Source organism: Mercenaria mercenaria, chromosome 4 (assembly GCF_021730395.1).
Source record: "Mercenaria mercenaria strain notata chromosome 4, MADL_Memer_1, whole genome shotgun sequence".
NCBI classification, from domain to species: domain Eukaryota; kingdom Metazoa; phylum Mollusca; class Bivalvia; order Venerida; family Veneridae; genus Mercenaria; species Mercenaria mercenaria.
The window spans coordinates 72,439,754-72,455,225 of record NC_069364.1 but is presented as its reverse complement, the minus strand read 5'-3'; the positions used below and the strand labels follow the sequence as shown (position 1 = coordinate 72,455,225).

Genomic DNA, 15,472 nt, shown 5'->3' with positions numbered 1-15,472 from the left:
TACAGCCGTGATATTAAATGTATCTATGAAACTAAATGTTAAATACAAAAACATCTCACTGATCTACATATCCTACTTTCGATTTGAAATGTACTTTCGGTTTGAACCTGCACCGGAAAAACAGTTGTGCATACAACTTACTTCCTACATAGCTTGCAGAAAGCAAAACTAGGTCCATTGTCTACTTTTCTAAGTCAAACAAGCAACAGTTATGTAATATTTACTAGCTGTTTATTCAAAACACAGTATACAAAAAAGCACAAACATCTAACAATCATAGTTCTTGTAAAAACAGCTTTCTATGAATCATAACTGTAAAACATACAGTGAGAAGACATGAAAATAAGATCAGTTAATTTCTTTCAATTATGTAGTTAGTCCTTTCTGTAACTGCAGAAATAAACACTGCAACATGCTTTAAGAGTGAAGAATGAACAAAGAAAATACTTCCTTCTTACAAAAATCTATAATACTGATTCAGAAACAGTAAATAATAAGTAAACCAAAATAATAACACAAGGGTTTTAAATTGGAACATTTTTACTGATATAAAGTAATCGGTGCTTGAATTTTCAGGGTAGTCGTATACAGAGTACAAAATAAGAGAAGTATTTAAAATCTAGCGGTATAAGTGTTGCCAATAACCACTGTACAGTATTTCATTTTGAATGATTCCTGATGCAACCCTGTTTCTCATTTTTTATGTCTTTGCTGTTTATTTATCTGCTGGATTTATTATGTTGATATTTAGAAAAGACAATAACAAGATTATAAAGGGAATGACTTCCAAGTATAGAGAAATTTTGGCAATTTTTAAATTGATGTTAAATCAAGAGTTTGAGATAGATCTCTACTGATCGCATGTTAAAACAGTAACATTGCATAAAATTGTAAAGAGCAGAAAAACAACACATCTGTAACATAACAATATAATTTAGTTACCCTAGGCGCAGCCAAGGCCAACTTTATTACTAAAAAGTTACAATGTATTCACTTCATTACAAAGAAACATACATTCCAACTGGGACAATCTTTATCCTCACAAATGTTACGTTTAATAATTGTTACGAAAGTAGCAAAACTTGGAATAACACTATTGAAGGCAATTTTCCTGCAAAATTACTAGTGTTTACTAAAGTTAGAACACTATTAATGATCAAAAAGGGTGACAGCACAATATTTTACATTTCTGATGCAATGTCTATTACCATCAAATGTGCACTCCATTTAAAAACAGTACCTCTTAACAGGCAATTGGTAGAAAATACTCTAGTAAATTAAAGACGTCCCACATGCAAAATTATGATAGCTGTTGTACATACTGTAATATTTGGAATGGTCTGTCATCAACTGATGCACATACAAAATACCCCAAAATCATGAGTCCGTATGAAACAATGTTTTCTGTAAGTACTACATTTTCAATATACATGTAAATGCATTCAGTAAATTTGGCTAACTATAATAAATAAAATTATGTTCTATGCATTTTTAAGCACTGAACGAAATCATTTAAATTTATGGAAACAAATATCTAGATCAGTTGTATTTTATCATTTAAATCACAAAAAAATCAGTAATCAATACTCTATAGATAACTTTTGCTAGGTAAAAACCGAAAATGTTCTTAATTATATATGTAGCAGCAAAACCTTACTAGCAATTAAAAAGCTATGTCATATTGATCGAAACTATCACAGACTTCATCAGCAGCATAATTTCAAATTCTGCAAAACTGGTATAAAACTTGTATTTGACCATGTCCGGTATATGACCAGGTCCGGTTGTTGATTACGAGATGTACCAGTTCCATTTTGTCTCGTCATCCTCCTCATCATCGCTGTCCTCGACAGCTCCCTCCTCTCTTGTCAGATTTACACGTGGCAGTCCCCTCAGCGAGTTCACTTTCTTCCATATGCGCCTGCAAGAAAAGAATACCATGACATTTTGGAAACAAGAGCCCCTAGCCCGACGATGGCCTGTCTGAGGCAACTGGGTATGTGATCTTCTGGACAGAAAACCAACAGAGGTTGTCTACTGACTACAAGCAATCATCTTTTGAAATTTGAAGGTTATAGACCAAGCATGTCTCTTTCTATAATATTCTTCCTTTCCTAAATAAAAAAAAATTACCGATTGCATTTATTTGACTTGGCACAATGAGACATGAAGTAGGAAACAATCGGTAATAAAGCACAACATTAATACTGGTATTTACCTTGCATCTCTCTCACTGGTGTCAGCATTCTGAATAGAATCTTTCAGCTCTGTTTCCATCTCATTGTTGCTACGTTCATAATATTCATTCTGCTTCAACAGTTTCTGGACCTCTATCTGTGAACATATTGCCAGCATAAAATTACCAAAATAAAGTGACAGTATAACTACTATTAATGTATTGTGCTGTGTTTTCTTAACTGATTTATAAAATTGCACAGTACATGTGTGGTCTATCTGTTTAACCTAGTGATTTTTGGCTGAAAGATTAAGCAAGCACATTCAATTTCACAATGACCGACTGATTCACTTTATTGAACTATTTCAAAACTAATTTCCTAACACTAAATATATAGACGTTAACATGGTTTTGACAATATACTATTTTCTTGCTTTTTTCAAACTTCCTGACAAATATCTGATAAACTTGCATATATACCTCTGTTTCTTTGATACACTGTTCTAGATGTGTGCATACAGTCAGTGGCACATACTCCTGACGGAGTTTTCTGCGAAGGTCATTCAGTGCATCCAGTTTCTCCAGAATCAAAGCTTTACCGTGCTCCAGCTCATCGGCCAACTCAACCGGAGTGTCATCCACAAACAGATTGACCACTTGTATGGCTTGCGGCTCTGTTGAAGTATAAATAATTTACTATGTTGAGCAAAACAAATTTTGACCAAAGTTTAATTATGAAGTTCAGACCTTGTACAACCAAACTTTTTAATTAATCACTGAGACTTATCGGGGTAACAGAAACTTGGGCAACTGCATAAACATAAAGCATACAAATGAAATAATGTTACGTTGATCATGCAATGTAAATGCTGTATTTTTCTTTTTTCTTCCTTGTAAATTACACAGAACAGATATATACTTATTGTGCGGACATCCCTGGAGGAAGCATTGTTTGCGACTTCAAACCCAGGTGCAAATCACTTCCATGCTACTTATAAATCCTGCCAAAGAACTGTAGTAACTGCATGTAACAAGTCACTCCAAACTTACAGCTCAAACTCAAACAGGTTTTGCTGGTCCCGTCGAGTTAGAGAGAGCAAGGTTTGACTGTATAAATAAATCAAACATTTAAGCAGGCATGAAAAATAACAATTTCTTCAAACAGGTAAACCTAACTCAGCAATATATGTAGAAGACATACCAGGTTCCGGAGCATTTGCCAACCTCTCCTCTTCTTCCTGAACCTGCTGTCGTAATCTGTTGTAGTGAAAAAAATGCAGTTTAGCAATGTTCTCAATTACAGAGTACAAAATGTATCCAACTACATGGGTTTTTTTTTTGCGTTTTTTCACAAAAAAGTACATATATGTATAAACATAGTTTGTGACAAGATCGTATCAAAGGATTTCAATGTAAGCAGACCAAAAGAATTCAATAACATTCAAAATAGATGCAGGCCACAGATTCTTGAAGAATGATAGAATCTGGATGTCTAGTTCTAAAATACATTTGAATAAAAGAATGAACGGCAAATTGATATTTAAGCCAAATATTAAATTTTGTCAAATATTCTAGGACTGTTGATTTGTGGCAAAGCTTGAGTTTCACTTTTCATATATTTGATAAACTCAATATCAGCCCACATTATTTGTTTTATTCAAGGAGTAAAATAAAGTAACTCTTATTAAATGCTCAATGAACTGCATTACAGTTTTTCTAGTTCTTACTTTTGATTTTCTTCCAGAAGAGTTTTTGCTTCATTTTCAAACTTGTCTACTCTTTTCTTAGCCTCGCCCAGTTCCTGTGGTCGTGAAGTTCCACGTGCCGACATCTGCTGTACCTGATCACGTAAAAGTCGACTGTGCTGTGGTGTCTGACTGTCTAACAACTTTGTGATATAATTATCATACTCTGACTGTAAACAGTAAACAAATCTCTATAAGTGAAGCTCCAAAATTGCTATTAGCAAGCTAAAATAAATCATTGCGAAGTCATGTATACTTACACACACAAAAAAAATTCCCCAATTACCCTGATGAAGCCTTTCGGCAAAATTTCGGTACATTAAAATTGTAATAGATTTTCGTGTTTGGTGGTATTTTTTTTACTATATTACACAAAAAAAAAGAAATTATGTCAGGCCATACTCCCCTGCAACTGACCTTACAAAAACTTATCGATAACAGTTAATAGCTGAATAATTATCCACAATCAAAATATCACTTAAAACTCCTGTTTTTGTTTAAAGTCTGAAACAATGTTTAATAAAATGTAAAATGTGTAAAAAGACTGGTTATATGAACAATTTGGACACTGGTGTTCTTGATATTATAAAAAGGTCAATAAAGGAACACTGAAAACCAGTTACTTAATTAATTGAGTTAAGTCATACACCAATTTTATCAATGAAATGAGAAATAGAGTAAAATTACCTTAATGCATTTAAGCATGTATCCAAAAGTTGGTGTTTCATCAATAAGATCTTCAAAGTTGTTACTGAACACCTGCAACTTGTGAAAGTTAGGTCCTATACCACCCAGGTTCATCACCTCTAATTCCTAAAAATTTAGAGAAACAATAATGAATTGCCACCACTGTATGATGAATTCCACCATCTCCCTGAAAATGCTTGATAGAACAAAATAAAATATAAAGTTAAACAAGGGGGCAAACTAAAAAAAAGAAAGAAAAATCTAACATGAATGTCTCAACAATATGTGCATGTCCACTTTATGCTGATGATGCATATATCAAGTTTCATTTGAACTGAATTAATGAAAACTGTTGGACGAGCTGACAACATACAGATGTAGTTGTAATATTGCTAAGCCAATGGAAATGGCATAACTCAAAAATAACAAGAGCTGCTTTTGAGAAAAGCGCACGTCTCCCACAACTGCCTAATGATCTGAATAGTACACTTCAGGAGTACTGTAAACCTAGAATTGTTTTCGCGCTTTTTAAATTAGCGCCATTCGCGGGTAGTATATTTCCATGAAATTAGATAGCCGCGAAAAACTCGGGTCTAACATAAACGCGAAAGATTCTAGCTTCAGCTTAAATAGATCGCTATAAAAATGGTTCTGTGTTTACACATACCTGGATATTAATAGTACCATAATTGTATTACATGAGTGCACAAATCCACATTATTTCAATTGATCGACAAGTTACTTAAGTATGAAGCAACAGCCTTTTCTATATCGATCCATCAGGCAACACTATGCATCTATCGAACGACATATACATGTAGTTTTCAGTCAGCAGCCAGTACGATACATTATTTGTAAGTAAAATATTGTGTTTATTTCTGCTAGAAGTGGATTAATCGCCTATTTAAATGGCAAACAAATGAAAGGATAATAACAGCAATTTACTGACTGTCAATAATTGGAGGTGTGAATAACCGTTGATATGGATGTAAAAGGATTAGGGTGCATTAAAACTGAACGTTTTCGAGAATACTATAAATGCAGCTGTGAAGTGATACTTACCTTAGTATACTAATATGTTCACTTGCGATTTAATTTTCGCGGGATTCGCGATGGACATAATTCCACGAATATTTGTATCCGCGAAAATGTCCACATTTTAAAAAACGCGAAATATAGTATCCGCGAACATTTCTAGGTTTACAGTAAGTTTTGGTTCAGAAAAGTACACTTCAGGAGTAAGTTTTGGTTCAATAATTCAAAGGGCCACTCGGTTCAGTAAGTTTTGGTTTAGTGATTCAAAGTGGACTTGGATGAGTGGTTCAGTAAGTTTTGGTTTAGTGATTCAAAGTGGACTTGGATGAGTGGTACAGATCAGTAATTCAAGGGCCAAAATTCCGAAGTGCCTAGGCCGATTTGGCTAGTTATCGAACTTGGCCGTGGACTTATTAGCAAACACATTTTGTTCAAGTTTGGTGAAGATCGCATGAGAAATGTTCGACTTAGAGTGTGGACAAGATTTGTGACAGAAGGACACACGGACAGACAGGAGTAAATGTCAAAAAATATGTGCATGTCCACTTCATGTTGATGATGTTTACCAAGTTCCATTTCAGTTGGATGAAAACAGTAGGAGTTGATTACACAAGAAAATGTGACAGACGGACAGTTCAAACACTACATGCATCCTGGGTCTCTGACAATCAGGGCATGAAAATAAGTGCATATTAAAACATGTCACGCTAAAACTTTAACTTTAGTCCTAAAAACAGAAAAACTCCTGTTTAAACTCTTGAAATTGATAAGACTGAAAATACAAAAACATGTACAAGACAAAATTTACATTTATACATCAGTCCTGTCCGTAAATCTTGCTATTAGAAACATTTGAATCAAATACACTTATATTAAGAAGAAAACATAAAGACTCACTTCTTCAAGTCTCCTTTCAAGGTGTGCCACAGCTTTAACTCCTGACAAAACTTTTGTTTCTCTGCATTCCTGCTTCTTTAACACTGTATCCTCAAACTGCTTTAGCTTATTAAACTGATCTGATTTTGTGACACCTGATGTAAATGATGGCAAGAAGGAATGTTTCAGTGTCAAATAGCCTTCAGCATCTAAAGTCTGTGTGAGATCTGCCATGATATCATAGTCTGGATCACCAGGCCTTGACCTAGTGGGAGGAAAATAACTTGGTTGCAAGCGAGGTGACTTGACCATTAACTCCTGATTTCCTAATTCTTCAACAAGGACACCGTCGTCTAACTGGGAGTACAGAGATTTTCCTGAGTCAACCCTGGACTTTCTGCTATCCTCTGAGACTCTGCTTACATCTGTTGCTTCTTTACGAAAGCTGTTTATTATTTCACGCCTAGGTGTTATTTCTGTTCTATTTGGGGATGGCATAGGGACACTTGCCATAGTCCCAAGACTAAATTCATAAAGAACATCTTTCATTTCTTTTCCATTGTCTTTTTGTTGTTTTTGTCTGTATGTTGATAAGCCTGGAACCAAGTCTGTATCCTTTACAACAGTTTTCTTCTTTTTTGAAGACTTCCATATTCTCCCTCCACCCTCCTTCAGGTGCAAAGGGGGCTTAAAAAGATTCTTCTCATTGAGATGACCCCAAGAGTATTCATCTATATTCTTCTTCTGAACCTTCTCAACACTGTTGAGAGCTTCCCTCAGCTGCCTATGTGATGTAAACTTGTAGGCTGTCATGTCCACGATATAGGACGACCACTATCTACCTGTTTATGCTACGTTACTTGTTCACATACTAGGACTCAGCAGTGTGCATCTGTAAGAGAAAACATTTTGTTCTTTAATTATTGCTAGCAGAAATCAAAACATCTTCTAAATATTTTCACACTGGACATTATAAGTTTACTCACAAAAGACATCATAAAATAAACGCGAGACGTAAAGCAACTGAATGTGTAAATTTCAGTTCCACACCTGCAAAATGCATTTATAAGCTAGGTACCATGCATAAGCACATTGTGCACAGATATATAATTTGACAGAAACTTAACCTTACTGTCAGTTCAGCCATTTTGAAGCATTTATTGTGCTTTTATCTTGCATTTCTTGCCTTTTTATAGTGTCTTTTGTGAGTATGTAGCTCCAAAGTCTAGTCTCCATACACACAAACCCAAATAGACCAAATACTGTGAAATCATTAATGTTTGTGGGGGATTAATTTTCATGGATTTCGTGACTGAGTCAATCAATGAAATTTAATCCCAACGAACAAGTAAAATTCCCATTCATTTTATGTTCAAAAGTTGAAATCCACGAACTCATATCCCCATGAAATTGCTGTTTTGACCAAAACCACAAAATTTCATGCCCATGAAATTAATTGATTTTACAGCAGAAGCGGTCCAAAGACAGGCAGCGCGTTGGGCTATGTCCGACTTTGGCCGCACCCCCAGTGTCACTGACATGCTAAATGGCGCAGGCTAGATCTACAGCGCATTGACATTGACTCCCGACTCTATCATGTATAAAATCTCAAATAAGCTGGTTGTAATCCCCATGGAAGATTATCTCATCCCCCTAACTAGGTAATCATTATCATCCGCTGTTTTACAGGTTAATCTCTGCAACCACTGACTACTACAAATACTACTTTTTTCCTCTGGAAGGGCGTATAGTCCTATGGAATAATTTTCCACCCGACATTCCAATTTTTTCAACCCTTAAGTAGTTCAATGCCGCTGTTTGCAACATTGAACACACTTCACCATAACCTTGCTCTTCACCGCTGTTCTTATACGCAAACTTTCCTTTCCATTTTATTTTGGCCCGATTTTCCTTTATTTTCTATTAACAATCTTTGTGGCTAGATGATGCACACAATGTGTCTAAGTCACTGTAAAGGGTTAGACAGTAATGGAAGATAGATACGTCCACTGTGCTTTTACAAGGACAAAAAAAACATCCTAGACAAAAACCCTCAAAACATTTTAAAACAAGTGATACAGCCTATTTGCTTTCTCGAGGATACAAACATTGGTAGGATAGGTAACTTTCCCTATAATTTATCTAAATTTCAACTGCGGTCTGATTACTTTTTAAACAATCAAATGCATCCTACTCTTCAAAAGCCTGTTCAGTAAGCCATAAAGCATTTAAGAAAAAATGGAAAACATATCACTAAAATTTTCTGACAGTGCCATGAATGAATATCTTTGAGAGATATAGCCATGATTGCTTGGATATGTATAACATACTGACATATTCACAAGGTCTTTTAGGATCTGAGAAGATAGCAAATCATTCACCTTCTCTGAAAATTGAAAATTGATGGACGCAGCCATATTGTTTTTATGTTGCCGAGGTAACAAAAGAACTTTAAAGGGAAGTAATTTGTTGGTATAGTAATGACTAGGTTCTTAAAAAATATGGAAATTTTTATCGTGCTTTAACAAGATGAAATAATAGATCTTGTTTTCGTCAAACAAAATTTTAAATAAATAGAAAAGTCTGTGAATTTCTAAGGTCACGAGTTTAATGATTTGTCTATAAATTTGTCTGTGCCTGTATAAAAACTATTCGTTACTATTTTTGTTGCTAGATAAACAATAATGGCGTCCAACAGGTGCTTCTGCAGCAATTTTTGACAAGTTTGCTCGGTAAATACAATCTTTTTCTGGTTCTCGTATTTTTTACCAGTAAGCTACACATATTTCTTTGTATTCATTTCACAGTAAAGCTCCAGAAATAGAATTTATTGATTCTTCAAAGCATGAAAAATATTCAGATGACTTTGTCAAGTGATACAAATTTCGGATAAAAAGATGTTTCGTGCATATAAGCTGTATTCTTTGTAGTCGTAATGGTGTCAGACAATAAAATTTACCACATTCTTTCTTGCACAGCATGCCATAACATGACTTTCACCCATCCTCATTATTATGGGTATCATCCCCTAGTCAAAATAATTTGATGTGAGAACTTATTCTGAGGTATTTTCTATCTATCTATCCTCTTGCGAGTGTTATAGGCAGGAAATAAGTGCATGTCGGATTGTTAGTAAATAGGTGAGAGAGAGATAAAACCCGACAGTGAAATCATGTCAGGATAAGTGAGACTGGAAAAGTCATGTGATAGGGCAGAATCCCTCTCTTTACTTCAAAACCAGTAAAGATCTTTTCTGTGGTGAAAATAGATTTAGATAAAAACACGATCAGGCAATATACTTAAACGATGAAATTGTAAAACAAAATAAAACTGAATCATTTTATGGTTTAAACATAACAGTAAATGCGTTAATAAAGCGTAGACACTATTATGTTCATTGGCTATCTCCCTGTATTTACCTGTCCGCCGTTACACTCAGTGCAGCTGACAGTGCGGTTGGTCACGTGACATGAAGCGGAGCCATGTAAAATGTATGTTAACTTTAGGGTGAGTTGTTTAAAACAGAGACAAACTCTTGTTTTTCAGTTTATTCACATAAACATCAATTGAAAGGAAGGAAAAAATGGATATTCTTTCCAGGTATCTTAAAATTTCACTAATATTTTTGTTTTTTTTAATAGCTAAAGTGCGATTTAAAATCACCGCTAAGAATCGTCGCGGAAGGTTCAACAGAAAAGGTCCTTCCTATGTTGTATGTGGAGGAGAGATATTGACTATGCAAAAATTATCACAATATCGCAACACACATACAGTTAGTTGGACTACTCCTCCCCCAGTCAACTCATTCCAAAGTCTTAATTTTTTTACCGCAAGGCTGACCGATTTCACAGACTGACATTTACCGAATGTCTGCCTTTACGTCTCAAGTACTAAAAGTTAGGATCAAAACTATGGTGTAAATCAGCGCGATTTGAACTTCATGATTTATATTTTTACATACACTTTTTTTCACTAATATGGTTATTTTTCACTAGGAAAACATGAACAATGATTTAAAAACACCAAAATATAAACAAAAGTTAAAAAATGGCATGTTAAATCTACCATAACGCCTTCTGTATACATACATACGCAAAATTTGAAATGTATAAACTTTTAACCAATGAAACGCGCGGAACGTATAACAGGGTTTAAAAATTAACCAATTTATACACACAGCTTTACAAGACTGATGAAGTAGAAATTTAACGGCGTAAGCGGAAAACACACTGACATACATGGAGTTTAAAAGTGTTTTGTCTACAAAACGGAGGTTTTCTCATTAGTTAGGACATATAATGATTGTTTTTGGAATGAGCTTTCCAGACATGTAATTTTTAGGGTGAAAAATTGGGTTTAAATATGTATTTGAAGCCTCCTAAGTTAGTGACGTGATTTGCGCTGGTTATATACACATAGAAGGAAAACTTTCCACATTGTTTTGAATGGTAAGTGGGTTGTACATGGAGGAGAGATATTGACCTGTGCAAAAGCTATTACAATATCGCGATTCACGTACAATTAGTTGGACTACTCGTCCCCAGTCAACTTGTCCCCAATTTGGTCATTTCCTCCCCCCAAATTGGTCATTTTCGTCCCCCTCATAAAATTTGGTCAACTAGTCCCTCTTTTGGTCAATCGTCCCCCTTTTGGTAATTTTGTCCCCCTAAACATATGAGGCATTTTTTCTTTTTTATGATATCTTTGACTTTGAAAATTGGTATTTAAATTTGTGAGTTTTGACAGAGTTATATTGGAAATGGTTATTTATTATGACCAGGGATAAGGATTTATTGCTGTCTCTTTTCTTACTATGATTCTTAAAAAGTTAATTATTACATTATATTTTTATTACTAAGGGCATTGTATTTTTATTTTTTTTTATTATTTCAGTTAATTGTCTTATATTTTCAGTATATTTCTTTTATTATTTTAACCAACCTAAAATAAAAAATGAATAAACTACTGATATCTGTCACATATGTATTACCAAAGGTAGCCAACATGCTTTATATTCATTTTTGTCATTAAAATATTGAAAAAATACTTCAAAAGTCAGGGGACAGGGGTTTCTAAAAAAAAAAGAATGAGCCTATACGGTATACCTATAAATATAGAAAGGTGTTAAAGGTTATTAATCACATTAAATGCGGTTGATTGGGCTGATTGGAAGGTGTTAATGGTACCAGTAATTAACTGCATGAGAAGTTGTTGATTGACTGAATGAAATGTATTAATAGTTGACTGGATTGAGGAAATTATTTGTTATAAAAAAAGTTTAATCTTATTCAAGAGTTTGAAAATAAGCAACATCAAAGATGAACATTAAAAGAGCAATCATGTTGTAGCAGACCTACAAAAAAATCCAGAATATCCTGTTTGTTAAATTGATCATTTTTTAAACAAAAAGTTCATAAAACGAACGAAAAAATTATGTATATTTTTAGCATTAAATATACTTATTTGAAAAAAAAACAACAACGTCTTAATTTATCATATTTTGATTTTTTTTTAGCTCACCTGAGCACAAAGTGCTCAAGGTGAGCTTTTGTGATCACCCTGTGTCCGTCGTCCGTCGTCAGTCGTTGTTCGTCAACAATTTGACTGTGAACACTCTAGAGGTCACAATTTTGGCCTAATCTTAATGAAACTTGGTCAGAATGTTACCCTCATAAAAATCTTGGACGAGTTCCATATTGGGTCATCTGGGATGAAAAACTAGGTCACCAGGTCAAATCAATGGAAAAGCTTGTTAACACTCTAGAGGTCACAGTTTTGGCCCAATCTTAATGAAACTTGGTCAGAATGTTACTCTCAATAAAATCTTGGACAAGTTCGATATTGGGTCATCTAGGATCAAAAACTAGGTCACAGGGTCAAATCAAAGGAAGAGCTTGTTAACACTGTAGAGGTCACAATTTTGGCCCAATCTTAATGAAACTTGGTCAGAATGTTACCCTGAATAAGATCTTGGAAAAGTTCGATATTGGGTCATCTGGGGTTAAAAACTAGGTCACTAGGTCAAATCAAAGGAAAAGCTTGTTAACACTCTAGAGGTCACAATTTTGGTCCAATCTTAATGAAACTTGTTCAGAATGTTACTCTTAATAAAATCTTGGATCAGTTCGATATTGGGTCATCTGGGGTCAAAAACTAGGTCACCGGGTCAAATCAAAGGAAAAGCTTGTTAACACTGTAGAGGCCACATGTATAACTATATCTTCATGAAACTTGGTCAGAATGTTACTCATGATGATCTCACAGTCCGATTTGAATCTTGTAATTGTAGGATCAAAAACTAGGCCACCAGGTCAAATCAAAGGAAAAGCTAGATAACACTTTAGAGGCCATATATTTATGACCATATCTTAATGAAACTTCGTCAGAATGTTAATCTTGATGATCTTTAGGTCAAATTCGAATCTGGGTCATGTGGAGGCAAAAACTAGGTCACCGGGTCAAATCAAAGGAAAAGCTTGTTAACACTGTAGAGGCCACATTTATGACTGTATCTTCATGAAACTTGGTCAGAATGTTACTGATGATGATCTCAAAGTCCAGTTTGAATCTGGGTCAAGAACTGGGTCACCAGGTCAAATCAAAGGAAAAGCAAGTTAACACTCTAGAGGCCACATTTATGACCATATCTTAATGAAACTTGGTCAGAATGTTAATCTTGATGATCTATAGGTCTTGTTCAAATCTGGGTCAGGTGGGGTAAAAAACTAGGTCATGGGTCAAATCAAAGGAAAAGCTTGTTAACACTCTTGAGGCCACATTTATGACTGTATCTTTATGAAACTTAGTCAGAATGTTAATCTTGATGATCTTTAGGTCAAGTTCGAATCTTGGTCATGTGGGGTCAAAAACTAGGTCACCGGGTCAAATCAAAGGAAAAGCTTGTTAACACTCTAGAGGCCACATTTATGACTGTATCTTCATGAAACTCATTTTTGATCAATAACTGGAGAACCATTTGACCAAGAACCTTCAAACATCTTAGGGTAATAGGGCTCACAGAGTAGATGACCCTATTATTTTTGGGTTACTAGATCAAATGTCAAGGTCACAGGGGCCTGAACATGGAAAACAGTTTCTGATCAATAACTTGAGAACCACTTGACCCTGAATGTTGAAACTTCATAGGATGATTGGACGTGTAGAGTAGGTGACCCCAATTGATTTTTGGGTCTCTTGATCAAAGGTCAAAGTCACAGGGACCAGAACATGGAAAATGGTTTCCGATCAATAACTTGAGAACCATTTGGCCCAGAACTTTTAAACTTCATGGGATGATAGGACTTACAAAGTAGATGACCCTTTTCGTTTTTGGGGTCACTTAATCTAAGGTCAAGGTCATAGGGGCCTGAACATGGAAAACAGTTTCCGATCAATAACTTGAGAACCGCTTGACCAAGAATGTTGAAACTTCATAGGATGAATGGACATGCAAAGTAGATGACCCCTATTGCAGCCAACCAACAGTGTCTCTTTGACTCGCTCCTGTCCCCTATTAATTTCCTGCCTATTACGACTATGCATTTGGGGAGACATGCACTTTTCTGCAAAAGCATCTTCTAGTTTAACATGGCTTTGTGAAGCAATGAAAACAAGCTCTGTAGAATGACCCTATTTTAAGAACAGCTAAAACCATTTAAACCTTACCACCAGCAGTTAGCTGGTACCCATTTACAGCTGGGTCGACTGAGACAATGTACCCTATACTGAGTTGTGTGCAACACCCAGACCCCTGCCAAGGTCATGTTGGAGGTATATTGGGTCTGTTTCGTGTCCTCTCCATAAATCATCAAGCCATCGAGAGATTTTAGTATTACTTGGTGCAAATGCTGATTATAATGAGATGATGTGTCACATGCTAAACCCTGAGTCCCAAAGTATAGTTAGATGTCAACTTCTTTAGGTCATGTTTCTTGTCCACTGTGTAACTTTTTCATCCATCTAATGCATCATTTAAATAAATGACTTTGCATAAGAGTTCAACATAACAAGCTGATGTGTCATATGTGGTGGAACCCATTAAAAAAAAATATTGGTAATACATTATAAAATTTTTTCCCCCTATTTTCCCACAAATGTAAAAATTAAATGTTGTTAAAATATTTTTATATCAATTAATCAATTGATTTTAAAAGCAATTAACAACTGTAGATTTTCAGATTTGCAAACTTATTACATTATAACAATGTTACATGTATATAGCACAATATTGTACAAACATCATTGACAGATCTGATGTCAGATAGTTAGGTTATGCTGCAGTTGCGATAATTAGTCATTTCCCAGAAGGGGACTCTCTGTTGCATGTTGATACTTCATTCATTTGTTCAGCATGTGAAACTGTGCACCTGTTTTCTTTTAGGATGGATTTTATTCAGTCAGACTAGGGTTATGGCCCTTGACTTAGTCAAAAATATGCAAAAAGGCCTAAAAGTTTGTGTCACACATATCTCAACAATTATTTGACCTAGAGTCATGATACCTTATAGAAATATTTTTTCACCATGTGAAGTTCTGCACCTGGTGTTTGATTTGGGATTTTACTAAGCAAGAAGACCAGAGGCAAATAGGCCAATGACATAGTCAAAATATTAATATAGGGCCGAAATGTTTGTATCATAAATATCTCAAAAAGTACTTGACTTTGGGTCATCAAATCTTATAGAAATGTTAGTCAGCATGTGAAGTTTTTCACCCGGGGTTTTATTTAGGGTTTACCCCTGTTCTTCCCTCACCTCCCACCTGAAACGAATATGAATATTTAGACCACGATAATCCGTAAATAGCCAATCGCAAAGCAGACTTGTACCCGTCTATATTTCATATACAACAGTAGCGTTGTATATATATCGCAGGAAACTTGGGCAAAAAATGAATTTGTGCCAATTTACCATCTAACAATACAGGCTAACACCGGAATTAAATGACCTTGCAA

The 15,472-nt window shown here is 35.0% G+C and overlaps 2 protein-coding genes across 5 annotated transcripts in view; one reads left to right on the top strand and one right to left on the bottom strand.

The window, feature by feature from the left end:
• Positions 1-209: 209 nt before the first annotated feature.
• LOC123552124 (uncharacterized) lies at positions 210-8,971 on the bottom strand. The gene is made up of 8 exons (XM_045341521.2): positions 8,901-8,971; positions 6,541-7,411; positions 4,609-4,734; positions 3,904-4,091; positions 3,378-3,433; positions 2,657-2,850; positions 2,219-2,334; positions 210-1,921 (listed from the first exon to the last, which is right to left on the bottom strand). The coding sequence occupies exons 2-8, from the start codon at positions 7,330-7,332 to the stop codon at positions 1,792-1,794; spliced, it is 1,602 nt and encodes a 533-aa protein (XP_045197456.2). The 5' UTR covers positions 7,333-7,411; positions 8,901-8,971; the 3' UTR covers positions 210-1,791.
• A 139-nt stretch (positions 8,972-9,110) lies between these two features.
• The window catches only part of LOC123552125 (coiled-coil domain-containing protein 83-like), a 35,421-nt gene continuing 29,059 nt past the window's right edge, over positions 9,111-15,472 (top strand). For 2 of the 4 annotated variants that reach the window (XM_045341523.2, XM_045341522.2), the window contains exon 1: positions 9,111-9,251. The gene's annotated coding sequence lies outside the window, so the exon portion shown is untranslated. The remainder of the gene's footprint in view (positions 9,252-15,472) is intronic. The other 2 variants (XM_045341526.2, XM_045341525.2) reach the window with 1 other exon arrangement.

Coding starts and splice junctions, on each gene's coding strand:
- LOC123552124 (XM_045341521.2), bottom strand. CDS start 7,332: ATGACAGCCTACAAGTTTACATCACATAGGCAGCTGAGGGAAGCTCTC. Junction 4,735..6,540: donor TTGAAAGGAGACTTGAAGAA/GTGAGTCTTTAT, acceptor CTAAATTTTTAG/GAATTAGAGGTGATGAACCT. Junction 2,851..3,377: donor GGCAAATGCTCCGGAACCTG/GTATGTCTTCTA, acceptor ATACTTCAACAG/AGCCGCAAGCCATACAAGTG.